General features: G+C 50.0%; 13 protein-coding genes and 2 non-coding genes across 15 annotated transcripts; 11 read left to right on the top strand and 4 right to left on the bottom strand.

Moving 5' to 3' along the window:
- Positions 1–1,019: 1,019 nt before the first annotated feature.
- On the top strand, positions 1,020–2,516 carry ASH2 (Ash2p; the record flags this gene model as incomplete). Its single annotated transcript, XM_020211055.1, has 1 exon — positions 1,020–2,516. The coding sequence occupies one exon, from the start codon at positions 1,020–1,022 to the stop codon at positions 2,514–2,516; it is 1,497 nt and encodes a 498-aa protein (XP_020063866.1).
- Positions 2,517–2,712: 196 nt separating this feature from the next.
- On the bottom strand, positions 2,713–3,441 carry CANTADRAFT_91036 (uncharacterized protein; the record flags this gene model as incomplete). Its single annotated transcript, XM_020211766.1, has 1 exon — positions 2,713–3,441. One exon carries the CDS (start codon positions 3,439–3,441, stop codon positions 2,713–2,715), a length of 729 nt encoding a protein of 242 aa, XP_020063865.1.
- Positions 3,442–4,299: 858 nt separating this feature from the next.
- On the top strand, positions 4,300–5,064 carry CRH12 (Crh12p; the record flags this gene model as incomplete). The annotated part of the gene is made up of 1 exon (XM_020210190.1): positions 4,300–5,064. A coding segment is annotated over one exon (765 nt), but the record flags the coding sequence as incomplete, so codon positions are not given.
- A 596-nt stretch (positions 5,065–5,660) lies between these two features.
- On the top strand, positions 5,661–8,900 carry PFK1 (6-phosphofructokinase subunit alpha). The gene has a single exon (XM_020208104.1). The coding sequence runs from the start codon at positions 5,809–5,811 to the stop codon at positions 8,707–8,709; it is 2,901 nt and encodes a 966-aa protein (XP_020063863.1). The 5' UTR covers positions 5,661–5,808; the 3' UTR covers positions 8,710–8,900.
- A 1,137-nt stretch (positions 8,901–10,037) lies between these two features.
- On the top strand, positions 10,038–11,099 carry CANTADRAFT_96257 (uncharacterized protein). The gene has a single exon (XM_020211992.1). It carries the CDS (start codon positions 10,538–10,540, stop codon positions 10,988–10,990), a length of 453 nt encoding a protein of 150 aa, XP_020063861.1. The 5' UTR covers positions 10,038–10,537; the 3' UTR covers positions 10,991–11,099.
- On the top strand, positions 10,121–10,351 carry CANTADRAFT_91034 (uncharacterized protein; the record flags this gene model as incomplete). The annotated part of the gene is made up of 1 exon (XM_020211765.1): positions 10,121–10,351. The coding sequence occupies one exon, from the start codon at positions 10,121–10,123 to the stop codon at positions 10,349–10,351; it is 231 nt and encodes a 76-aa protein (XP_020063862.1).
- Positions 11,100–12,648: 1,549 nt separating the features above from the next.
- On the top strand, positions 12,649–14,805 carry SFL2 (Sfl2p; the record flags this gene model as incomplete). The annotated part of the gene is made up of 2 exons (XM_020211054.1): positions 12,649–13,145; positions 13,509–14,805. 2 exons carry the CDS (start codon positions 12,649–12,651, stop codon positions 14,803–14,805), a joined length of 1,794 nt encoding a protein of 597 aa, XP_020063860.1.
- Positions 14,806–16,204: 1,399 nt separating this feature from the next.
- Positions 16,205–16,549, bottom strand: CANTADRAFT_43193 (uncharacterized protein; the record flags this gene model as incomplete). The annotated part of the gene is made up of 1 exon (XM_020208938.1): positions 16,205–16,549. A coding segment is annotated over one exon (345 nt), but the record flags the coding sequence as incomplete, so codon positions are not given.
- Positions 16,550–17,680: 1,131 nt separating this feature from the next.
- CANTADRAFT_t166 lies at positions 17,681–17,752 on the top strand. The gene has a single exon. It is a non-coding gene; the product is annotated as a tRNA-Asp (tRNA).
- An 8-nt stretch (positions 17,753–17,760) lies between these two features.
- CANTADRAFT_t167 lies at positions 17,761–17,831 on the top strand. Its single transcript has one exon. It is a non-coding gene; the product is annotated as a tRNA-Gly (tRNA).
- A 91-nt stretch (positions 17,832–17,922) lies between these two features.
- On the top strand, positions 17,923–18,801 carry CANTADRAFT_22699 (uncharacterized protein; the record flags this gene model as incomplete). The annotated part of the gene is made up of 1 exon (XM_020206861.1): positions 17,923–18,801. One exon carries the CDS (start codon positions 17,923–17,925, stop codon positions 18,799–18,801), a length of 879 nt encoding a protein of 292 aa, XP_020063858.1.
- A 783-nt stretch (positions 18,802–19,584) lies between these two features.
- Positions 19,585–20,368, bottom strand: CANTADRAFT_91032 (uncharacterized protein; the record flags this gene model as incomplete). Its single annotated transcript, XM_020211764.1, has 2 exons — positions 19,585–19,979; positions 20,344–20,368. The coding sequence occupies 2 exons, from the start codon at positions 20,366–20,368 to the stop codon at positions 19,585–19,587; spliced, it is 420 nt and encodes a 139-aa protein (XP_020063857.1).
- Positions 20,170–21,165, bottom strand: CANTADRAFT_273539 (uncharacterized protein). The gene has a single exon (XM_020208078.1). The coding sequence runs from the start codon at positions 20,978–20,980 to the stop codon at positions 20,414–20,416; it is 567 nt and encodes a 188-aa protein (XP_020063856.1). The 5' UTR covers positions 20,981–21,165; the 3' UTR covers positions 20,170–20,413.
- Positions 21,166–21,351: 186 nt separating this feature from the next.
- CANTADRAFT_7080 (uncharacterized protein) lies at positions 21,352–22,314 on the top strand (the record flags this gene model as incomplete). Its single annotated transcript, XM_020211053.1, has 1 exon — positions 21,352–22,314. One exon carries the CDS (start codon positions 21,352–21,354, stop codon positions 22,312–22,314), a length of 963 nt encoding a protein of 320 aa, XP_020063855.1.
- Positions 22,315–22,997: 683 nt separating this feature from the next.
- Positions 22,998–23,552, top strand: CANTADRAFT_22697 (uncharacterized protein; the record flags this gene model as incomplete). The annotated part of the gene is made up of 1 exon (XM_020206860.1): positions 22,998–23,552. One exon carries the CDS (start codon positions 22,998–23,000, stop codon positions 23,550–23,552), a length of 555 nt encoding a protein of 184 aa, XP_020063854.1.
- Positions 23,553–25,463: the final 1,911 nt, after the last annotated feature.

Genomic DNA, 25,463 nt, shown 5'->3' with positions numbered 1-25,463 from the left:
GCAAGCCCCATGCGTACCCCCGTGAATCCGCAGTGAGGAGTGGGAATTCCATCCAGGTGCATGTATCGGCTGATTCTGCTGATTCTGCTGAATCTGCTGCTGCTGCTGCTGCTGCTTGCGCTGATTATGCTGCTGCTGCTTGCGCTGATTATGCTGCTTGCGCTGACACCACTGCGACAGCGATAACGGGTTTATCACCTGCTGCACAGTCTCACACCCCCACCGCACGAGCACCAAGACTGTTGCCATTGCCAACAGACACCGCCTGCCGATCTTGTGGTGGTGAAGGTCACCGAACAATACAATGAAAGTCGAAGAATTCTCTTAGAATTCTATTTTATGGCCCACCAACCAACCATCCAAGCAATTTGTGTTCCGCGCTCACCTCTTTAGATCACTGGCAGGCCAAAAATAACTGTTCGGGTCAAACATGCAGCCAACGTCCAGGTTAGATGCAGGCGAGCGGAGGCCTAAAACTGCCAAGATTTATGTGCATGCACATGTATTAGGCTAAGCGATCACACTGCAGTCACTATGACGAACAACGTTAGGTCTCAATTATAACTTGCAGATATTTTCGCGGTGAACAATCGGTAATTACAATGAATAGTTCCCAACGCGTAAATCCATGTGTTTGTGCGTGAACTTCACACTATTGCCCACCACCTATTCCAAGAACAAGCTATTGTCGTGGCTGAAGACTGTGACGCACCCACCGTCGATCCCAGATTTTCTTGCGCCACTTGCCGCCAGACGCCAGATGTGTTTTGAGCGGCTGCAGCATGCAAGGAAGCCAATGGTTAAGTGACTGGTTACAGACACTGTCTGGACGGGAGCTGGGCTCGTGCCGAAATAGGGGCAGGAGCAACCCAAAGGGTGGAACGCGGAAAAACTGAAAGCTAGTGTCTCGAAACGGAATTGATCACGTGTTTGGAGGCACGTGCTAGTCACGCCTCCTTTATCGCGTGACTTAACACCCGTCCATTTTCACCAACACCTCCAAGCTCTATCCCCCAGCAATGGACACTGCCGAGCCCTCGATCGTGCCCCAAGTCCAGGAGGACTCCGTCGCGGTCAAGCCCGAGCCCCACACGCTTCCGTTGCGCGAAAATTCACCCGCAGACGCCTCCCAACCGCCAGTTGCACCCACAAACACTGTCCACAACTACTCCACCAGATCCAAAGAAAGACACAAGGAAGAGGAATTGGACAAGCGTTCGAAGCTCAAACAGCAGCAGCATAACGTGGTGATCCATCCGAGATTGAAGCCAGTGCCGTTCAAAAGGCTGGACCTTGCTATCAACAATGGAGAGCCTCAGAAGAACAAGGCGCTTACGCTCCAAGGCATCGATTTCTACCAATCCGACGACAGTCCCTTCAACAAGCGTGGCTTCAAGTACAAGCCGTGTCGTCCCAACCCCATTTTCACGTCTAATTTGTACTCTACCACCGACACCAAGCCCTACAAGGTAGCGGCTAGCTACTTCGACCGGTCCTCGGGCGTGTATCTCGACGACGAGATGTGTCTGGTGACCACCACTCAGGGCTGGAGGTCCATACGGTCCAACATCGGCGTGCGAGAAGGCACGTACTACTTCGAGTTCAACATCGTCTGCGGAAACGACGATGGCAGCAAAGCCCACGTCAGAATCGGCTTGGGGCGTAGAGAAGCCAGTCTTGAGGCGCCTGTGGGCTTCGACGGCTACAGCTACGGGTTCCGGGACGTCAATGGCGAGTTTATGACCCTTAGCAGGCCCAAAGAATCGTACATCGAAGGAGGCTTTCACACAGGCGATGTGATTGGCTTCTTGGTAGAATTGCCGTCATTGGAGGAGCACCAGAGGTACATCACCCAAAACTACACGCCTATGAACGATCTGGGAGCTTTTTCAGGCATAAAAGAGTCGGAATCGCCCAGAAAGAAAAGAAAAGTGAAAGCGAAAGACGTCTTGCCTGAGAACTCGGACTTCTACAAGGATGGAAATATCTTGAGGGACCAGATCCCCATCAAGTACAAGAATGCATTGTTCTACGAGCAGTATGAGTACACTAACACCAAGGTAATGGACCACTTGCTCAACCCAGTGACCATTTTCGGTGAGAAAGCGGTTCTTGAAGACTCCGACGGGAAGCTCTTGGCCAATATACCGAAGATTCCCAAGTCCAAAATCACTATTTTCAAGAACGGTGTCAAGCAGCCCAAGTCGATAGAGGAAATCTACTCCTTTTTACCAACAGATGTTGAAAACGATAGCTTGCACATGTCATACAACACCAAACAACAGCAGAATCCCAACTATAGAAACACCGACGACGGCTCCTTGGGGTATTATCCCATGATGTCAGTATTTCAGGGAGGGATAGTTGGCCTCAATTCTGGTCCAGACTTCAAGTATCCTCCTTCGGTGCCTACGAAACCGTTGAACGACAGGTACGAGGAGGCAGTGATCGACGAGTGGTATTGGGACTTAATTGATGAGGTGGAGGCCAGGTACATGGATAGTTTTGAGGCGTGAGATTATTTGATAGAGACAGGCCAAAATGACAGGAACCAATATAGATTGGGCATGATGGAGCTTAACTGATCTCCTTATGCGTGAGGTTATTTGATTATTCGAGAATAATGACAGGAGAGCTAATTCAGTTTGAGGCTGAAGATTATTTGATAATTCGTGCCAGACAACGCTAGCAGGGTACAATGAGGCCCTATGCTCAAAGAGTGTCTGGCAGCACGCCCACGCGTGCTAAATTGACACCCGGATCCCCGTTGGAATATACATCGTAGCATTTGTAATGAAAGGCATCATCTTCGCCTGTTTGGTAGCCCAATGTCACGATTTCCTGGCATTGCTTGCACAACAAGATCCGACCCATGTTGGTCGCTGTGGTTACTCCGTGCCTATCGATCAAGTACGACTTTAATTCGCTGATGGATCTCATCGAAAGCAAGACGTGGTCTTGTTTGGATAGCACGAGCCATCCTTCGTCGATGAGCCTGTTGATGAAGCTATACGACTCCTCCAAGGACTTGCCCAACACGCCGTTGATCACCTGTCCAGCCACAACCATCTTCAAGCTGTAGTCTTCAGAAGTCACCACTTTGTCGATCAATACCTTGATGCATTCAAGCTCTTTGGGTGAGAATTGGGTATTTAGTTTGACAATACTATCATTGTCGGTGTTGATAAAGATGTAGTGGAGTTCGCCTGACACCTGGTGGTTCTTCTTGTCTATCTTGAACCCGTGCTGGTTGATCCGTACGTTGATGTTGGAGATGTGATCATTGAGCACTGAATTGACGGTATGATTTGATTCCAAAATCTCTGGACTGAGCTCTTTAAGAATGGTTAGAAAGTGCTTCTCCAACACACTCGAGCTGATGCACTTGGAGGCCCTAATGAGCGTGAGGAGGACCCTGTGTACCTCTGTATATGGGGGCATTTGGTGGTGGTGGGAGTCTTTTCACGCGTTTTTGGGTCAAGTTGAGCCTGCGCTACCAGATGGCTTTTCAAAGAGTGATCTTATAGCAGAAATGGGGAGGAAGGTCGGTCCGTGATCTAGGAGTGGGTGGACGTAGGGTAATAGGTGGACATTGTGGCGTGGTTCGTTTGGAGTACTAGTTTTATAGAAATGTTGATATATTTCAACAAAATTGTACAAAAAATTGAAAATGATCAATTCGTGTTTTTTGTTCCCACAAGTATTGAGTCAGTATTAACCCTCAAAGAGCAGCGATGGTTAGTACTTGCACATTATCTTTCAATTAGGTCAATATTCTATATCTCATGAACATTAATCTTTCTTTTTTCATTCTAACTAGAATCTCTTCTACTCAGGCAAGCCTAAACACACCATTGTTTCCAGAACCGCCTCAAGATTGATCAGCACTCATGGACAAATCTTGTAGAGAATTCGGCCAGGAACCCCATAACTGACCTGGACTGTTGCCTACACATATACCCTGAGATGTTGATGGTCTAACGATTTTTCAAGTAAACTACAGATTCTCATTCAGTAACATTCACTGGCGCCTTTTCTACACAAGCACCAATCTATTCCCCAAAGCCCCAAGTTCTCCAAAAAAGCATTTCATAAATACCGCCTGCCATTGGTTACTAAGCTACAGACGCTATATCGAATTCACTCATTCGTCAGTTGAAACCAGAACTCTGTTCTTAATTATCTATACTTATTTTCTTCCACTTCACGGTTTGTTTCGGCTGCGAAACACAAAAAACGATTGCAAATTTCTCTCCAGTGCACAGAAACAAGTTCTACTTCTTCCTTCCTTCTACCGCTATGTTTCTTCCAGTATTGTTGATCCTTCTGTTGGTGACTCACACACTCCAAACAGCCTGCGATGCTGTTCAGGATCCCTCGTGCTTGATGTCGAATTCGGCCCTCCAGGGCACGTTCTCCCACATCTTTTCTTCACCCAGTCCCCAGTTTTTTGCCCAAACAACACCCTCCGGAGTCGAGTACTGCGACCAAGGCCTCAAGTTGACACTCCGAGACCGGTTTGACAATCCTTCGTTGGTGTCCAAGTTTTACATTTTGCACGGCAAAGTAGAGGTCAAGGTCAAGGCTGCGGAGGGCCAGGGAGTGATCAGCTCCTGCTACCTTCAGAGCGACGACCAGGACGAGATCGACATTGTCGAAGGGTTTGGGGGCGATCCATTCAAGGTCCAGTCAAATTTCTTTGTCAAGGGAAACACCTCAAACTACGACCGTGACGGTTACCACCGCACCTCCCAGTCAACTTTGGACTCGTTCATCACCTATGGCATCGAGTGGACCTCTCACACGTTGACATGGTACATTAATGGCGACCTGGTCAGAGTTTTGGATAGAAACAACGAGCACGGATACCCTACGTCGCCAATGCAAGTGAAATTCAGTCTCTGGGCAGGAGGAGACCCCACGAACCATCCTGGAACCGTCGAATGGGCAGGAGGTTTGACCAACTACGTAGAGGCTCCGTTTTCAATGTATGTCGAGAGTCTTCATGTGGAGGATTACTCCAGTGGAAGGCACTACAAGTACGGCAATGGACCCAACCAGTGGAACGAGCTCGAACAGCCGCTTCGCCAGAGCACCACCAGAGGCAAGAACCCGAGAAAGATGGAATTGCAGGGCAAGAAACAGTTGGAAGGTGAGCCTATTATGTATATTCTTGAAGTTCCACAATCGGGCAAGAACCGGACAAACAATACGGAAATGTCCACCCAGCAGCCCACTGATGGTCCGTGGAGCAGCCAGACCGTTGAGAGTACCCAGGAGTCCTCTACTAGTTTTGGGAGCGGAAAGACCAATAAAAAGCCTGCTCAGCAGCGCATCAGCCATAAAACGACCGCTTATTCCAGCCCTCAAATGACTGCTGCCCCCACGGCTGGTCTCTGGAGCCATGCAACTGGTTTCGCTACCACAGAGCCGCAATGGCAAAACGACGACTTGGAATACGATCTGGCTCATCCGGTTCAGACAGGCACAATTCACCACTCGGAATACCATCTGGATTCAGCCCAAAAAGACGGCCCGGAAATCCCGCTGACACGCCATAAAGAGCCCCACGCCCTGCTGGACTACCTGCCTTCTCCATCTGCCCACTCTCTTGCTCCCAATGCCTCCCGCGCCTCGCGCACCCGCCCCTGGCTCCTACTCCTTCTCCTAATGATCTCATCGTCCTGATATCGTGTCGTGCGCCCACCGCCCGGCCAAATATACTCCGGAACATCAGGTGAACCCTCTCTTGCTACTCTATACAACTCCAGCTAATTCCACACCCCTACTGCAATACACGGGACCACCATGCCCTCCGTAGATCCCATCCAGGGGATTAGCTTCACCTCGCTCGTGACCAACGACCCCGCCAAGTATGCCCAATTGGGCCAGTTCTACCACCAGCTTGGCTTCCGTTTGACCAAAAACTACTCGAAAGTGTCCAACAACGGCGCAGCTTCGGCATCCAACAACCCACGCCTCCACCTTGGCATCTCCAACGACTCCTTGAACGAGTTGTGGGTGGAGAGCTTCCCGCTCCAAAACGTGGACGCCAATGGCCACATCTTGCCCTGGCAGGAGTTGCCTGTCTACAACGGCGACAACTGTGCTCCTCTCAGCGCCTCCACCGTGTTGAAGCTCCGGTTGTCCAATCTTACTGAAGTGGACGAAACGCCACGAGAATTGTGCTTCTTTTCCACCGATTTGCCTCGAGTTGCAGAAATATTGGCTGCCAACAACACCACTTTTGAGCAGCAAACCGACCAGATCGTGGCTCGCGATCCGTTGGGCAACCGTGTTGTGTTCTCCAGCCGTGAAAACCCATTAGCGCCCAGATCGTACGCTTCTGCCGAAGAGTACTTGCAAGTGAAGTCCGACGAGCTCTTGAAGGCATTGCACAAGAACGATCCGACAGCCAACGAAGACAAACCGGTGCAGGAGTTGAAGAAGAGAAAGAAGATTGGGGTGATGACATCAGGAGGTGACGCTCCAGGTATGAATCCAGCCGTCAGAGCTGTTGTTCGTGCCGCCATCTACCACGACTGCGATGTGTTTGCTGTGTACGAAGGCTACGAGGGATTGGTTAAGGGAGGCGACCTCTTGCGCCAGATGGACTGGAACGACGTGCGCTCGTACTTGTCCCTTGGAGGCACTGCCATCGGAACTGCCAGATGTGCTGAGTTCCGTGAACGTGAAGGCAGATTGAGTGCTGCTGCCAACATGATCAGAAACGGCATTGATGCATTGATTGTTTGTGGAGGAGACGGCTCGTTGACGGGAGCCGACTTGTTCAGAAGCGACTGGCCCTCGTTGGTCCAGGAATTGGTCGATAACAAAACTTTCTCGCCCCAGGAAGTGGCTCCCTACAAGCATCTCACGATCGTGGGGTTGGTGGGGTCCATCGACAATGACATGGCATGTACAGACTCTACCATTGGTGCGTACTCGTCGTTGGAGCGCATCACAGAAATGGTCGACTATATCGACGCCACTGCCACCTCCCACTCGAGAGCTTTCGTGGTCGAGGTCATGGGAAGACACTGCGGGTGGCTAGGCTTGATGTCCGGGTTATCGACGGGTGCAGATTACATTTTCATCCCCGAAAGACCACCAAAGGCTGGCGAGTGGCACCAGGAATTGAAGAACATCTGTTCAAGACACAAGGCTAAGGGCAAGAGAAGAACCATTGTGATTGTGGCCGAGGGTGCCATCGACGACCAACTCAACGCCATTTCTGCCGACCAGGTCAAGGATGTGTTGGTAGAGTTGGGCTTGGACACCAGAATCACCACCTTGGGCCACGTCCAGAGAGGAGGAACAGCTGTGGCTTCAGACAGATTGTTAGCCACCTTGCAAGGTGTCGATGCTGTCAAGGCGGTGTTGGAAAACACTCCCGACACTCCTCTGCCCATGATTGGTGTGTTGGAGAACAAAATCGTGCGTCAGCCGTTGATGGAGGCAGTCAGGCTCACTAAGTCGGTGGCCACAGCCATCGAAAGCAAGGACTTCGACAAGGCCATGCAGTTGCGTGACTCCACGTTTGCTGAGGCCTACGACAACTACCTCACCACCGCGCTCCAGGACGACGGACTGCTTGCGTTGCCAGAAGATAAGCGGTTGAACATCGGAATCGTACACGTCGGAGCGTCGTCTGCCGGTTTGAACTCGTGTACCAGAGCAGCTGCATTGTACTGCTTGTCAAAGGGCCACCGTTGTTACGCAATTCATAACGGTTTCAGTGGGTTGATTAGCGAGGGAAAGCTCTGCGAGTTGGACTGGCTCGACGTTGAGGACTGGCACAACAAGGGTGGCTCTGAGATTGGAACCAACCGGTCTCTTCCGCTGGAAAACTTTGGAAAAGTCGCCTACCACCTCCAGAAGCACGCGTTGGACGGCTTGATCCTCATTGGGGGCTTCGAGGCGTTTACGGCATTGAACGAGTTAAACGAGAACAGGGCCAATTATCCCGTGTTCGAGATCCCCATGGTAATGATCCCTGCCACTGTTTCAAACAACGTACCAGGAACCGAGTACTCGTTGGGCTCCGACACCTGCTTGAACCAGTTGGTCAACTACTGTGATGCCGTACAACAGTCGGCATCCTCGTCCAGAAGAAGAGTGTTCGTTGTGGAAGTCCAGGGAGGCCACTCGGGTTTCGTGGCATCCTACTGTGGCTTGATCACAGGTGCCATTGCCACTTACACTCCCGAGAGCAAGATCAACTTGAAGACCATCCAGGAGGACATCTCGTTATTGTACGACGTGTTTGCCAACGACCGTGGCGAGGACCACAACGGTAAATTGATTGTGCGTAACGAACAGGCTTCCTCAGTGTACTCCACCGAGCTCATTGCCGACATCATCAAGGAGAGTGCCAAGGGCCGGTTCGAGACCAGAACCGCCATTCCTGGCCATGTCCAACAGGGTTACACTCCATCGTCCATGGACAGAGTCAACGCCGTGCGGTTTGCGGTGAGATCCATCCAGTTCATCGAGGAGAGGACTTCGAGCACTGGCAGTGGTGCCTCTGCCGTGGTGCTCGGGGTCCAGGGAGCCCAGCTCCAGTTCTCGGATATCAACGAGTTATACACCAAGGAGGCCAATGTGGGCTTGAGAAAGGGAAAGACCGTGCACTGGGAGTCGTTGCGCGAGGTGGGAGACATGTTGAGCGGAAGGCTCATGTTGAGAGAGAAGAGAGGGGAGGTTTAGACTGGATAGTCTGATTCTGGAAGCATAAGCTCCGTATATAAGTACATACTACGTTAGTAGAAATATAGCTATAAAGTTCATACTGGTGTAGAAGAATCCGCTGAATAGCAAGGAAACACCGAATATACTACAGAACTACCGTTTGTAGAATCTATTCCGGTGGATTTTCGCTATGTTAACTCAAGTATGCAGTCTAACTACTTTAGTTTCTGTACTAGCCAGCTGTGCTGATAATGCTGGTATTCCAGTTTAGTATAGCCCATTCTGGTGCACGTAGCTAGAAAAACTCCAATAGGTTTTTATTCGTTTTTATGAAATAGCCATCCTGGTGAACTGAGCTATGAAGCCCAAATATAAGAACAGAACCACGTAAACTATTTTGTGAGTAGCAGAGAAGTACATCAGTCTGGCAGCAGAAATAGCCATTTTCGCAAAACCGATAACTGGTCCATTGCGAATACTGCTAACTCGTTTATTTACCCTGGGGTAAAACTAGTCCATTTGGCGAACAGCTGATTCTTCTAGGGAATATGTCTAGGCATAACAGCTCCAAATAGCAAACGACTAGTCTATGTCTCTTATTGTACCTTGGGGTATTTCTATAATTGATGAAAAAATGGTATCGATTGGCAAATCAACCGACGGTTCCAATTCATAAGAATTTCGCTTGGTTGAAAAGGAAAACTACCTCTTGCCAGGTCGACGTGAGTATTTCAGATAAGTACGTCTAGATTCTGGAAGCGAGGTGGAATAGTACAACCAACTGAAAACTACTCTAGTTCTGGTCTAGAACATTCCCATTGGCCAGTCGATGATGCCTACATTTGGTCTAGAACGCCTTCTGGTGAATGCTGACAAGTTTTTAGTAATTTAGCTGGAAATATCACTAGTACTTTGGAAGAGGTAGTCGGTGATGGCACTACTCTATTTCATACGAATTTAAGCGAGTTAGACTAGGCATTGGTGGATGCTCATGACTAGAATCAAATGCAGCGCATTACTGGCCCATTCTGGGGACGGAATAGCCCATTCTGGCGAATGCTGTCTGGACGGTTCTGGCAATCAAATCTGATTCCAGCGCCATCTATTTGCGATTAACCATTCTAGTCTAGCTAATTCCGGGCAAATCAACGCCTAGCCCATTCGCCGAATACACCTGGAACCAAATATACGAGTACATTAACTATTAAGTTAAGAAATGGTGCGAGGACAAGGGTTCTGCGACCGCCGATTGTGCGTCTTGCATAGAGAAGATCCATGCTGGCACCCCCAATGTGTGCAGTCGGGTGGCGTTGGCAACAGGCCTCCGAGACGCCGTGACCAGGCATATCCCACGCCTGGCATGCACCCATGAAACCCAGCTTTCTTGACGTTTGCTGGTTGGTGATGGCAATTCGTCGAGGATGTGTTAATGTGCCGAAAGTCTGCGTCCAGCCTGCAAAATACACCGATCTCGCCTCCACAGCAAACCACTCCAGGCGACAACCTAGACGTGGTGGCTTGCACCAAGCTCGGCGATCCCCCGGAAGAACCACGGGCCACTGACGACAGCAAATGTGTGCTCGCCACCACCAAGCGAAGTCATCGTCGCTACAATTATAACTGTGGTGTTCGGTACCGACACTTTTGGGTTACAGAATAGAAGTCTGTCTCCAAACCTAATGCAGCTTTAGTGGGGGTATTTTTTGGTTCCAGTCACAGGAAAGGGGCGAGATGGGACAGCAGCAGGCGGATTTTCAGCTTTTTGCTGACGTGGGCCTGACCTCAACGTCTAGTTATTCTCGATTATGTACGCGGGAGCCCAGTGAGGCGGCAGGCTGTCGAAGGCATGAAGAAATGGAGGGTTCAGCCTCTGCGAAGCGAGAAGTGGTCTGATTCTCCCCAGAAAATAAAGATCCAAGATGGATATGATAATATCACTGGCTATCTAAGGGCAATTGTCCAGACAGGCATCAGTGGGGGTTGGAGAAGGAGGGGGGGGGGCTACACTACACTGCACACCCCCACGGAATATTGCGAAGTCGGCAGGGAGGGTGGGCACGCCAGGCGCCGAGTGCATGGCACTCTCCGCCGGGATGACAGCAGGTATGCTCTAAAGATATGGACCAGGGGTGACCTGGGGAGCATTTGCGATTTGCTAAGCGAGAACCCAGTAGCGATAGTGGGAGCACGAGTACATGCGGTGACACCCCGTCCCACACGACTCGCCGTTAGTGAGGTACATCTGAATGTAGTAGGAATCCCCGATCCGGTAATCTATGCAAAGAAATTTAAAGTTTGACTGATGTCTGATATGCATCATGCACACACTTGGTAAAAAAGTTTTCCAAATACATGCTCGTAACGAATTCTAATTGTTTGGTGTGCGTTTTAGTTAACCTAGTAAATACAGCAAACGGGACGAAGTTACTTCAGCCCGTACCTCTTATGTCAGAGAAGCTTATTGGCACGAGGGAATCTGCGAGTTTTCACCTCTGATTCAAAAAATCAAACAACATTACACGATGGTCATTCTTCCGCCGGTGCTCCGCCAATGAGGTGCATGGAAAATCTATGGTCGAGACCCTAATCGAACGGCGTTCGTGTTGGATTGGAACTTTTCACGGAAGAACTCCGTATATGCTCTTCAACCGTTGTTTCATGTATCTTTCCAGAAACCGAATGCTATCAATTTGCAATCACCCACACTGTCTGTTCCATATTTTCTGATTGTAGGGAAAGCAAATTTTATTTTGATACATCTGATACCGATAAATTAGGTGCGCAGTTCACGCATAATGCATGCAAGGCCACCATGCTTACAATTTAAGGAGGTTTCGTTACCACATAAGGCTAAACGAACCGATCGGCACTAATTATACGTACTATCGCAGCCTTATAGTTTGTGTTGATGGTTGCGACGAGGTGATGGTGACGGAAACTGGGCCCTGGGGGCATTGCCACCGTTTATGGGTGCACTTGGCTGGCAACAATCGGCAGATAGTAGCCTCAATAAAGTTTACCAAGTTGACAAAGGTGTAGCTTTAGTTGATAGCTTACTGGTACATTACGCAGCACTTCCCCTACCTGCCCACATCCAACCGGAGCTGTCGATATTTTGAAGCCTGTTGATTATATGGGGATCGGCCATGAAAGGGCCTGGGGCTTCCCCTCCTTTCATCCAGTGCAGGTATCGGATTTGAAGATTTAGCATCGGCAACCTTGTTATCGAATCTAGTCCCAGAGTAGTATTTTTTGAGTTTGATAGGCAAAAACTAAAGTTTAATTTGGTTCGAGACAAGTTGTCAGTGGCTATTGTGTTACCTGGTGTTATGCGAAATCAATATCAAAATCATATTTTTTGACAAAAAATATTAGCCGCAGAAAAAAAAATCTTAACAATCGGAGCGCCCCCATACAGCAAAATAAAAATCGTGCATAAAATAATAGCCAAAACAACGTATTAACTTAAAAATCAAAATTAAAATTACTTTTTTCATCATTCTTTCAGTTTAAGATTATTCTTTCGAATTAACATCATCCTTTTGGAAATATTAACACTTTGTATTATTATTAATACCCATCCTCATCATCAAAAAAGCCAGCAAGGCGATTTGGGTTATAGAGCGAGTGGGAAACCAAGCACCGATTGAATTCACGAACTCCTCCTTTGCACAGCTACACCGTCCGACTGTGAGTGTGACCACCACCCCAAAAGTACTCGTCACATCCACGCTTGGCCCCATCCATCCCAGCAACCGTCCTCGACTGCTCCAGCGTCCGTCTCCAGACACTGCAGTCCGTCCCGCAGCACCTCTGCAAACAGCACCTGCGGACACCGTCATCCCAACATCCTTACCCCCCCATCCCCCGGCAACCCGAATCCTCCACCTTCTGGTTAAATGCATACACCCCCCATCCACATCTAGTCATCTCCACCCCAGTGAGACCGTTTCCACCATGAGCAAGAAGGCCCAGGACCCCCCCATCAAGAAGAATGCCTTTGTGCACAAGCTCTACACCATGTTGAACGACCCCAAGTTGTCCCATTTGATATGGTGGACCACCAACAATCCCGAAAACAACACGTTTGCATTGTATCCCGGTAAGGAGTTTGCCAATGCGTTGACAGGATACTTCAAGCACGGCAACGTCGCCTCGTTTGTGCGTCAGCTCCACATGTACGGGTTCCACAAAGTTAGCGAGCCCAACCAGACAGCAGCCAGTGGCGGCTTTAGCGACAAGGAGCTGGCGCCCGTGTGGGAGTTCAAGCACCTGAGCGGCAAGTTCAAGAAGGACGACGAGAGCTCGTTGATCTACATCAAGCGACGTTCCAGTTCGAACAGTCTGCGTAGCTGCTACAGCAACGAGCAGACCACCACGTTGCCCAACCAGGCGCCCAGCGAGTATCTCGTGGGGGCCACCAGTCTGCCATCGCCCAGTCCGTACGAGGGAGGGTATTACCACCAGCAATACATACCGTACTACCACATGGTGCCGCAGCAGCACGGGACGCCGTACTATGCGGGAGGGCCATATCCCGTGTACCAGATGCCGGTGAAGCATGGGTTTCCGCATGGGCAGCAGCAGCAAGCGCAGCAAGCGCAGCACGGGCAGCACCCTCCACAGCACCCTCCACAGCACGCTCACCCTTCACAGCACCCTGCACACCCTTCACAGCACCCTGCACACCCTTCACAGCACCCTGCACACCCTCCCCAGCACCCGGTACAACATCCACAACATCCTCCCCAGCACCCCCAAGCCCCCCAACACCTTCCGCCCCAGATCCCCCCACATCATGCCCCCCACCCCTACAGTACTCCCGGCGAGTCCAAAGTGCCTCCACACATCGAGCCCTCCCACCGCGCCGCCACCCCTCAGTCGGCCGTCCATCCCCAGCACTACACCCCCAACTTGCAGTTCCGCAAGATCTGGGAAAGCTCCAAGCCCACCGAGTCGGCCCGCCCTCGAAACCCATCGTTATTCGATCCGTTGGCCCCTGCGCCACCTACAGGTGTCTCCAAGTCTTTAACAGTGTCTACAGGCCCCGTCCATCCAGCATCCCCGTTTCCCGAGCGCGATTTGGGAGACCCTTCCCCCGACACTAAGGTGGGGGTCAAGTTGCCCCCACCCTCCTCCATCCACAGCACCTCCTCCACGCTCGCAAGCCCCCACTCACCCGAGCCCTCCTCCATTCCTTTACCACGAAGTCTTCCCTCGCTCGATGCGGCTACAAACCCCTCCAGCTCCATCCCCGGCTCGCCTCTCGTGTCTTCTGCCGCCAAGAAGCCCTCATTGGTGCCCATCAACAGCTCGCTTCACGAGCGGCTCAGACCGTCCTTGCTTGAGTTGCACTTTGGCTCCGGTTCCGGTTCCGGTTCCGGCTCCGGCTCAGCAGCAGGCTCAGGAGCCTCCAAGCCCAACGGGTCGTTGCCCAAGCCGCAGAACGACTCCATCGGCTCTCAATCATCCCACAACTCGATTTTCTCGGCCAAATCGTCGTTATCGTCGATTTCGTCCTTCAAGAGAACTTCCTCGTTTGGGTCCATTTCCCAGCATACTGCGGTGATAGAGAACAAGAACTCGTTCTCCATCAGTCCCCACGACCCCATCCCCCCTCCTAACGAGTTGGCACAGCCCCAGGCTACTAGATGGGCTTCTACGGACGGAGGAGCTTCCAGCACCCATCCGTACTACTCTGCGCAGCAGTTCCAGGCACCAAAATCATCATCCCCCGTGTCGATGAGTACCAACAGAAGCAGAATGTTCCGGAGCCTCACACCGCCTCCTAACGCATCCAAAAATGCCAAATTTAGCCAGTTGAAATCGCCCATTCCACGGTCGTCCAGCTCGCTTCCGTCATTTGCCCATAGTGCGCAAGGACTCAGCCATTTGCGCTCGCTAACAAACTCGCCGCTAGCTAAGGTGCCTGCCATTGGCGAGGAGCACAGGCTGGTGGTGAACAAAAAGGTGTCCGTGACGTCGTTGTTGGACGACAGCACTGGCGAGACTAAGAGCTCTGGCGTGGTCCAGTCGACCATCGACGAGAACGAGCACGACAGGTCCCAGAAGCCGGTGAGCGACGGAGAGAACAAACGGAGGAGATTGAGCTAGCCAGACATTAGAATATTGCTAGCACAAGCTAGCGGAGACGAAAAATTGCCATCATTAAATTCGAGCTACTATTTGTGGACAGGAGAAATGACAGCATCAAGCCGATTGAGCATTTGTGGCTACATCTCAAAAACTCGTTTAATAACAGGGTAAAAATTAGGCAGGTCTACCTGGACTAAGCCTCATCTCCACATCGTTGAAAGCGACGCATTAATATGAGTTCTAGGAGAAAAAGATTGGGGCCATCTATGGATAACCCCAACAGTGAGAAACTCCACTGCAACACTCGGAAACCCTTAATGACAAGTGTTTTCTAGGAAAAAAAGATTAGGGCCATTTTGCTACGCCTCGGATATCTCCAAATACTTTTAAACGGCAAGGGAAATATTAGGGCCATTTTGCTACGCCTCAAACGTCGTTAAACAGTGAATGTCAGTGTTTTTTGCAGGCCATTGGGCCATTTGTTCAATCCTCGGATTCTCCAAGTGAGAACCTCGACTCCACTCGGAAACATTTGCATTATGATTGGTGTTTCTAATTTATGGGAGTCGCTCCACACTACATAGCCAGGCTGCGACATTAGCTGAGGATTCTCCATGCGCCTGGTCTCGGGTAGTCCGGACAACTGTCACGGCGATAGGTTAAATTTTGTATTATTAGTCTAACTATATTAGGTTGTTACTGTCTGTAGATAGGCCCAGACGGCGGAGGTGGCATTCGAGGTTGAAACCGCCCACGCAGACACCGGGCCATTGCCCATGCTCCATGCACAACTATCCGGTGGAGCATCACGCGCGGAATGTTCCATTACGAGGTGGCGTCCACACCGTTCGGCACTGCTGGTGGGCGCCCACCAACGACGGTTTACGCTGCGGCCCCGACGCCATGCAGTTGTATTGTCATGCACGCGGGAGAACAATTGAGCGATGCTTCGCCAGATTCTCACCTGGCTACAGATGCCGTGGCGGCAGGACGAGTCGAGGCTGGCAGAGGCACGTGCAAATGCCGTGATAGTGTGAGGGCGTTTCTAGTACAGTCTGCAGCTGTAGTGCCAAATAATACTGGTGCGATTGCAGATTGTGTAGGTGAGGGGTGCAAGCAGGGTGGGTCCACCGCTTCCGACACGGGATTACCGGCCCCACCTGGTCCGCCAGAGGCCGGCTCAGCCGTATCGAGCCCACCTAATAGCCCACCTAGTAGCCCACCTAGTAGCCCACCTGTCCCCACACAGCCTCTAGAATGGCCTGCCCTTGCCCTTGAACGGCTGGCTAGACTTCTTCACCGTCCGACGGCTTTTTGCCGAGGCTTCCTCCTCCTCGGAGTCCTCGTCCTCGGTGCGCAGCACCTTGGAAGGGCCAGGACGAGCTCTGGCGCCGCTCTGAGGCCCAGATCGCACTGGCTCCTTCTTGGCCACCGAAGCCCTTCCCGAGTCCCTCATCTTGTTCAAGAGCGCCATCATAGGCTTGGAGCCCTTCGCAGTGCGATCCTCCTTGATGGCAGCGAGCTTGGTGGTGTTGGAAGCGATAAAATCGCCGATTTTGCTGCTGCTGGCATCGAGTGCCGCTAGACCCGCGCCCTGCGGCACGATAGGCAACTCCATGAACGATTTTTCGGTTTCTATGTCTCTTGAAACGTCTTGCTTGGGCTTGAGCCAGCTCATGACTGTAGTGTTGTTGCGGGCCATCAGGAGCTGGAACCTCGCCTGGAGCTCCTCCTTCTCCTTGATTTCCTTACGACGATTGACCTTAGACATGGCTACGTCCTTTAGGAAGGTATATGGCGTTGTGGAGGGGGTAGTGGTGTTATCGGAGCGATGATCAGCTCTCGAGAGATTTCGCGATGGATTTGGCGCGCGCACAACGGCGATAGCACCAAGCTGCCGCGGATGCCAGACACTGCGACACTCCGGCAGTTTCCACGGGTGGGTGCTGGAAGCGTCGGACAGTGGTCATTGCACATTGGACATGTTGGTTAGAAGCCTTCATGTGGGTGGCGCCAAGTGGTGGCCAGCCTCTTTTGGCGAGACCGTTGGTGCATCATTCCAAGCTGAGTCTCGAGGACTGCCACATTGCCGCACCAAGCGCTGACTAATCGCATGGTACCCCCCACACACACTACATGCTCCCCACAACGCCGTAGGTTGAGATTGGCAGCTCTTACCATGGAGCACGAGGAGCGCCAACAGCCTCACCACCAGATAATATTTTTCAAATCTCGGACAATCACGTACAAAGCCCCGTTGTGTCAATAAATTAGCGTAGGCAGACAATACATGTGGAGAATAGGAGCGCCGACGGCGTCAACGCAGCCCTGGCAGCGGCCAGGGCAGGTTAGCCTTTCGTGCACCGCGTGAGACGAGAGGGCCCAGAATGCTTTAGGTGCAGCAGCGGTGGGCCTGCAACGTATACGGTGGAGATCGGGGTGCGTGGGGACGGTGAGAAATCGGGATATTTTGTAGGGAACATTTTCTTAGGATGAAAATCACGGAAAATACCCTGCAAAATATGCCCCGGAAGCCGCGTGTGGCAATTAGTCCAGATAACAAAGAAACCGCGTGCATGAGAGACCGTTATAGAATTAGACTAATGGGCTCACCTGGGGGATGGTCCGGGGTTAGGCTCATGCACCATGCACATGTATGTAGACCCTCCAATGCCTCTCCGTGCTAGATCTTGTCGCTGGGCACTAAATCCGTCATGCACCACAAATAAAGTTTTCCACGCGCTGCACGAGGTGGAGATAGTCAACCTTAGTGCAGTCCGCCACCGCAAATGGCCTGATTCTGGTTCTAGGCAACTGGCGCCAAAAACCGCCGTTTTGAAAAGTCTAGCATATCTGCACCTATTATTTTCATACACAAATCCTCTAAGAAAAATCCGTGATAGTTTAGTGGCTAGAATTACCGCTTGTCGCGTGGTAGACCGGGGTTCAATTCCCCGTCGCGGAGTTTCNNTTGCGCAAATGGTTTAGTGGTAAAATCCAACGTTGCCATCGTTGGGCCCCCGGTTCGATTCCGGGTTTGCGCATTTTTTTGGTATCGATCGTCTAATACTTGCCACCATCTCCAGTCACGGTTTCATGACTGGTTGGCTCTGCTAGACTCCGTCTGTATCCCCAATGGTGGTGCTCGTGATCCACCACCGTTCCAACCTCGCTGCCTATCTCGCTGCCATTGCGGCCACCCTCTACTACCGCCACTGGCGGTCGTTCAGAATCGTGGTGGTAGAAAACAACAATGTGACTCCAACTGCCACCGCCACGCCCTGGTGTGGCACCAACACCGTCAGCGACCTCCGCCTAGGTCACCACGACTTCGTGGTGTCGTATCTCCTCCGTACCGTGCTAATTGGCGATGCTGATACTGGCATCGTCCCGCTAGGCTCCGTCAATTTGGCGCCATTGGCGGCTAATGGGTACGGAGCAGTGGATGGGCCTGTTCCCACCCAGTCGGTCTACGTGCGAGTAGCTGCCGGAAGCGAAGTTCCTGTGGGCATGTTGTACCATCCCATAGTGGTGATAAACCGCTTGCGAGAGGTTTTGGCCCCTGCTGTCACGTTTGTGTCGCTCAAACTGACCCATTCTCTCCGCCAGTTGGTGGCACAGATGGTGCCGGAAGACCAGGCAGTTGTACTTGATTTCACAGCGAATAGCCCTATTTCTACGCTCCGAAACTTTGGTTATCTTATGAGTTCCAACCTCGTCGGTGTCCACCATACAGGAGGACAAAGCATGCCTCCTTCTGCTCTCTGGCTTCCACAGTTCAAGGCCAGGGTAGGTGTTGCTCCCAGAAATCTCTGGAGGGCTAGAAGAGGGCCCAGTATTAACAATAGACATACTTGCATAGACATAGAGCCCGAGAAGCAAGACTTGATAGAAACGGAGCTAATATCGCAGTTGGACCTCAACTACTGCTTGCGGGTATGCGACACCACGTTAGACATTCTCGAAGGCTTGGTTATGCGGGGCGAAATCAGGGTGTTGTCCAATAAATTATAACAAGTTTCCAATCAGTTATACCTGAGTATCGATAAAGTATAGTTTCCACTACACGCCATGCAATCTTCCAGACTATAGACTAGTTAATGGGCCACAAGTATTTCTATTTGACAAGCATCGAAATACAATGGACGATTAGAACAAATGATTGTTTTATCTGTGTATTTCGTTTAAACATGCACATTCGAGCTAAATTCAATCCTTTAACAGTACGCTTGAATTAATATTTTCCAAAGTCTATTAGGCTACAAAGCCTGCGGTTCAAACAGGGCATGTACAAAGAGTTCTGGCTCCTTTTTTGACATTTTGCCTAGGAACAAGGTGCAATGGTTGCGAACTAGAACTCCCTAGTTTTAAGTATTCCTGAACCGTCAGTTAGCGGAACCATAATTGATATTTTCTTGCGGCATTAGTCCATCAAAAACGCAACTTATTCCGCGAGCTTATTATTTTGCGTTCCCATTTTTGACTGATTTGTCAAATGATCGAGTTATGACTAAAACTTTTTGTCATAGGACACAGTAATTATGAACAGGTTTGTCGCATAAACCAAGTGCTGATTCCTACGCTTTTTTCCAATAAATTATAAGTTACTTACTAAGTATATACTGTACACCATATTTGAATCTCTATTATAATCTGACACAAGGCCGTCGTCTAGAGCACACCACAAATGTGCCTTATGGAACGATTGGCCGTGAACAGGACATTCCTCTCCGCCAAGGGGACAACCCAACCGGTTTTAACAGGAACGTATGCCTGAGCGAGATAACCAATACCCAATTAAACAGGCAAGGTGTTGATTCCTGCAGCTCTATCAATAGCAGGAGCAATGGCTGGGTGGTTCAACAAATCCCCGATATAAGGGATCGATCTCAAAAAGGTGACGATAGTGCCAAAAAAGTCGCCAAACAACCCCAAGATCCCCATACTCTCTAAAATGAAGCCTATGAACGATCTCTTCATCAAAATAAGGGCAATCCCCAGCCCAAAGCACAAGGTGCCTCTGATTTTGGTGGGGCGGGTGAAGAAGGTCACTGTTCTTTGGGGACCAATGATTAGTATGAGCCCAATGATAAACAATATGTTTCCCAATGCCAAAAACCCCGAGTCGAAGAATGTCATTATACCAAGCACAAAAAATGCCAATCCGCCGGCAGTGAAGCCCACTCCGAATTCTGCTGGTTAGTATGGTTCCAAGTGGTTGTACCAGGCTGTTTGCGCGGTTCGTTGGGGTCACAATATGGGAAAGCAAACTGGAGGTATTCCAGTTAGAATAGGCCAATTTGCACGGTGCTTGCAGATACTACTGGTTCACGTTCGTCATGCAACCTGCTCTACCGTTTTCTGCATTGCATTTCTTGTGAGAAAGAGACTTCCTCTACCATTTCCTGCAATCCGTATCATTTCTGACCTTGTTTCTTTATCATTCTTCCTTCCCTTGTTGCAACACCAGTGGGTTCACGGCACGGAAAATCTTTCCCAAAGCGTCAATTCCTGCTCCCAGCAATACGGACCAGCCGCGTCTCTATCCATACTCACTTTGTCTCTCCGAAAGCCAGATCATATCTATGTGTGAGTGGTAGGTGGTATCACCGCGTTGTGATGATCCTCACCCAGAAAGCTGGCACGTGACCGCGATCCTTCGTGGTGCGCGCTGTGTGCAGGTGGCTGCACTCAACGACTTTGTGTGTGCAACCACAGAAGATTTGGTGGTGGTTATCCACCTGGAAATATAGCTAGACACTGAATGTATTGGCGGCAGTAGGACTGGTGGCCCAAATATCATCGGTAGTACACGCTTAGGCAAGGCACAGCTTAGGCCTAGCCCCTCAAAAATCCCGCCTTTTCTGGTCCCTCCAGTAGATAGCACACTTCCACAAGTAGATAGCACACTTCTTTGTCCACCAGAACGAGCCACTTTCCCAATCCCAGTACGGAAGATACACAAGAAAGTCATTATTAAACTGGCAGCCATCCGGCCCACCACCACACTGCTGGGTACCACCCACCCAAGTTTACCGCAGACTGTCGCTCTTGTCCAGAACAGAACGCCATCTTTATCTTCTTCCAGATAATCACTACGAAGGCATAATTCAGCTGAAAAGCCGTGAGACTCCTCCGAAATAACGGAACCCTCCTCCAACATCCACACCTTCTTTCGTCGATCAATAGCCATCCTTCAATCTTAGCGCCCTGATGGTGCTCCTCGTTGCGATTGGCTGCAAGTGCACAAAAGACGCCACTTTGAAGATCCAGCAGCACTCAAAAAGCAGTGCTGAGGTAATACCTTAGCAGGAAACGAGCCCATGGGTCCCTTTTCCCCTAGAAGGTCCCAACCCCAACTTCGTTTGCCTCCACCACCTACCGTCCATTGGTTGCCAAATGGTGGTATGCCACACGTGACCACATACGATCTCAGCCCCCACACTCTCCACCTACTTCAGCCTTGTCTAAGCTAGTTAGCTCTTCCCTCTGCAATACGGCTCATTTCAACCGCAACTGGCCACACAATCGCCAATCGCTGTACTAGCTGTTCCACTGCCCCAAATGTCAAAAATAGACTCAATCGGTGATGATGCTCCTCCGCCATCCTACGACGAAGCCATCAATCTGAATCCCGTCTTGCCACAGAGACCCACGCCGCTGCCAGCGCCACTGTCGTCCTCATATAACCGCCCACCACCCTCTCGAGTGGACCGTCCCAATGGACCACCTTCCGTGCCCCAAAGGCCGCCTGGTGCCCCGCCCTTGCCATCTCGACCTTCAAGCAGCCAACCATCCGCATCTTCATCCACGGCAGATCTATACACAGGCAACTCTTCCCTTCCATTCAGGTTTCCTAGGGGTTACTTTTGTCAAAAGTGCAAAAACACTGGCTACAAGATCAAGAATGGGGATATCTGCCGTGACTGTTGGGACAAGCATTATCTCAAGAACAACGCCTATAACCCCAACCCACAGCTTCCATTCAAATACCCCAAGAGGTACCTTTGCGATAAATGCAACAATACTGGCCACAAGATCAAAAATGGTAAATCATGTAAGGATTGTTGGGAGAGGTATGGTCCCAGAAATAATTACCAGTCCGTAGGGTACTCTTCTACGCCGTTATTTGGATTCACAAGTACGCTAATGCCACAACAGCCTTCGTTTGGCCTGTTTGGGCCACCTCCTATGAGGGTGGAGCCTGGTGACCCAAGACTAGGAGGCATTCTTTGTGGAAGATGCCGTGGTTCTGGAATGGTTTACGGATTTTTGCTCGATGACGATTTGTGTCCTATGTGTCATGGTTTGGGAAGAATTATCAGCGTTCCTGCTGGGCCTCCTCGACCCCCATCTGGTCCTCCTGGCCCTCCTGGTCCTCCTGGCCCTCCTGGCCCAGGGTATGGCCCCCCAGGCGGATTTGGTCCCCCAGGAGGCTATCCTGGCGATTACGGAGGGTACCTGCAGGGTCCTTACGGACAAGGACCACCCGGGCCTTCTCAAGTACACGGCTACTACAAGAATTAATGAACAATCATAGAAGATGGACCCCTTGTGTTGCATCTACGACATACAACCTACCTATTTATGCATCTCGGGACAATCCCGCAAACCTTATGTCTCCACATTTCTACGATCTTCCGCTGTAAATAAGTATCAGTTCGAATCAAATCACCAGTTCTCGTCACTCCAGGCCAACAAGGATTCATGGTAACATCAAAACTTTCCTGATTATGTTCCCAAAGCACCGGCGGCCCAGCCTTATCAGGACGTATGAGCGGTGATCTGTCGTAATTAAATGATTCCTAGCATAATTTGGACACTTATCAGGCGCATACAGGAGCATGTATCCGGGCAGTGGGTGGGTAAAAAGGTGACCTCTGTTCTCCGTGTATGACTATAAGAAGAGGATCCAGTAGCCCAATCTCCATTCAGTTCCAAAGCCATTTTTCCAGTGTTATTTCCAGATCTCTAAATATCCTTCCTGTTGCCCAAAAACACCCGACAATAATTGTATGGCTCTTAACTACTCAATTGATGAGGATGAACCTCCACCATCGTACATTGAGCAACCAGACAGAATGGGATCTCGCAAGATATTTCACTGCTCCAGTTGGGCCTGCCTAATAACGATCCAGTGGCTCTGCGTGGATCACCAGTTACTACACCAGAACCTTCTTGGTCCCAAATGAGCAGACTTTCCACTCCAAATGACACTGCTGGTTTGCGCCCCAACCACATGGGACTTCCATTCCGGTTTCCAAGAGGTTCTCATTGTCGAAAGTGCAAGCTCACCGGGTATAAGATCAAGGATGGGAAAATTTGCCGTGATTGTTGGGAAAAGCATTTCCTCCGCAATAATACCTATAATCCCAACCCAGAACTTCCATTTAACTACCAGAAGGGGTACCTTTGCCAGAAGTGCAGCAAGTTATGAAAATGGCGATATGTGCTATTACTGTTGGGTCAAGCACTATATCCGGTACCATGCCTATAAATCCAATCCAGAGCTTTCGTTTAAGTATTCCGAGAGATACCTTTGCATGAAATGCTACAATACCGGTTATAGGATCAAGAACGGTACATCATGTAAGAACTGTTGGGAGGGATATGGTCCCAGAAATGATCTCCAGTCTGTGGGAAACACCATGTTACCTTCGCTTGAGTTTATTACCACCGTAATGCCCCTGGCAGCCTTGTTGGATTTATCAAATCCTATTCCGACAGTAGTAAAGCCTGGTGACCCCAAGACGGGTGGTATTTGATGTGGAAGTTGTGATGGTCGTGGGATGGTAGTTGGATTTTTTGATTATTTGTGTCCAATTTGTGGTGGTTTAGGAAGAATTCTCAAGATACCTAGAGATACCCCATTTTCTCGCTGAGTCCTATAGAGTTCAGAGTAAGGTTTGGGTTGTGGCACCCTGGTAATACCTGTTCCGCGTGCTGGCATGATTTCAATTCGTGTCGAGCAATCATGTTTTCAGGAGCCGTATCTTCTTCGGACCTAGGCCAAGAAGAACCAGAGACGAGATCCCAGTCACTATGGCGCGGTTTGCATTCGTTACTTTCAAAACATTAGCTTTATGCATCTCGGAACGCTTCCGAGAACTTACAATATTGCGTTCATGCGTCATGGGGCCCAAATGTCATGCAGCCACTACCCTTCACGCACGTTCTCGGTCGCTACTTACATGATTTGCCTAATCTTTGTTCATGTGATCTGTGCATAGATCATATAGGCTGTTTTTACTTCCTCTAAGAGTCACGCGAAAATTCGCAACTGTAACTATAATCAAGGTAAATCTAGGCTTGAATCTAGGTCAGAAAGGATCTGTTTTAGTCTGACAAGTCCGTCGTCTCGCTCATGCATGTAATCCAGTGCCCAATAAAAACTTAGGTTGAGTTTGACTTAGGGTGGTGAAAATTGGCCCCGATGGCCAAATTGTGAAGTAAGGATAGATTCAAAAATCATTAAAGAAAGCTCGGGAAATCTCCCATAGCCATACTCTACACCCCATCAATTGTCAACTGTGCATCTGTGCAGAAGAATTAGTAAATTGTTTTCGCTCGTTGATTGGCTGAATGTTGTCCCGAACAATATTATTACCGAACTCATTTCGTACCCCTCAAGCAATCCGATCTTCCAATGGGGTAGTTCCCCGAGAGTAGCCACAATTGAAAATAAGCAACTTGAAAATACTCCTCGGGAACAACATTTCACCCCAAATAGAGCTGCTCTGGCAACCGTGGGCTTTTGTGGCTCCATTTGAAAGGACCTTGGAAATCCTGTTCCTAGAACAGTGGCAGTTAGTCAAGAACAACCGAGACCTACGCAACAATAATCGTATCAAGGTGTGTAAGTTCTTTTTCCAAGCCTCAATTTGGGGCCAGTGTTTGGACGGCTGCAGAGACTTCCAGATCTTATCGGTCATTATCGGCTTTTCTAGCCCATACAATTTCACGAATTCATATCATGATGCATGCAAAATTCCAGCGATTGAGGTCTTACCAGAGCCTTAATTCCAAAACAAACAAGCTGCAGGTATTCTAGTTGGCTAATTATCGTTACCCCTCGATTCTAGAACACCTGCTAGTCTGCATGAGCCTTCGGGTTTATTGATGGTTTCTGGCCTTGGATAGAAGATTTCTTCTACATCTGCAGAAACACATGCACCCCAAAAGCACCAGGCCTTAACCACTGGGAGCAATTCCCCCTTCGACCGGCAAGCGCTCCATTTAAGCGCTATCCACTCCTATCCTCTCGCAATTCCACTCAGATCAGCTATCTTGGTTAGTGGCACTAGCACAAGTCCAATTGCGAACAATAGTCAGATGTGGCCCTGGGCTTAGAATAACCCGACACCTTGTGTGCGGATTGGGATGATCCATGTCTTGGAGCGACAACCGTTGGCCAGTTCTCCTTAAATCGTGGGGGGATGGATGGCGAACCTCTGCAGGCAAAAGTCGCATGTTTCTACCACATATGCTAGATCTTTAGTGGCTTTGGCTGTAGGAAATCCCCAGTTCTTCCTCATTAACTCCGTTGCTCGGAAACTACTGTGGCTAAATTTCAGAAGCTCACAAATCATTCCGACGATTCTTACAATATTTGCTAGAAACAGGGATGTTCGTAAAGATTTTTACAAATTGTTAGCCCGAGATAAGAAACCACAATT

The sequence above is a fragment of the Suhomyces tanzawaensis genome (assembly GCF_001661415.1).
Source record: "Suhomyces tanzawaensis NRRL Y-17324 unplaced genomic scaffold CANTAscaffold_5, whole genome shotgun sequence".
Lineage (NCBI taxonomy): Eukaryota > Fungi > Ascomycota > Pichiomycetes > Serinales > Debaryomycetaceae > Suhomyces > Suhomyces tanzawaensis.
Note: the sequence above shows the minus strand (reverse complement) of the source record. Positions and strands in the feature narration are given on the sequence as shown.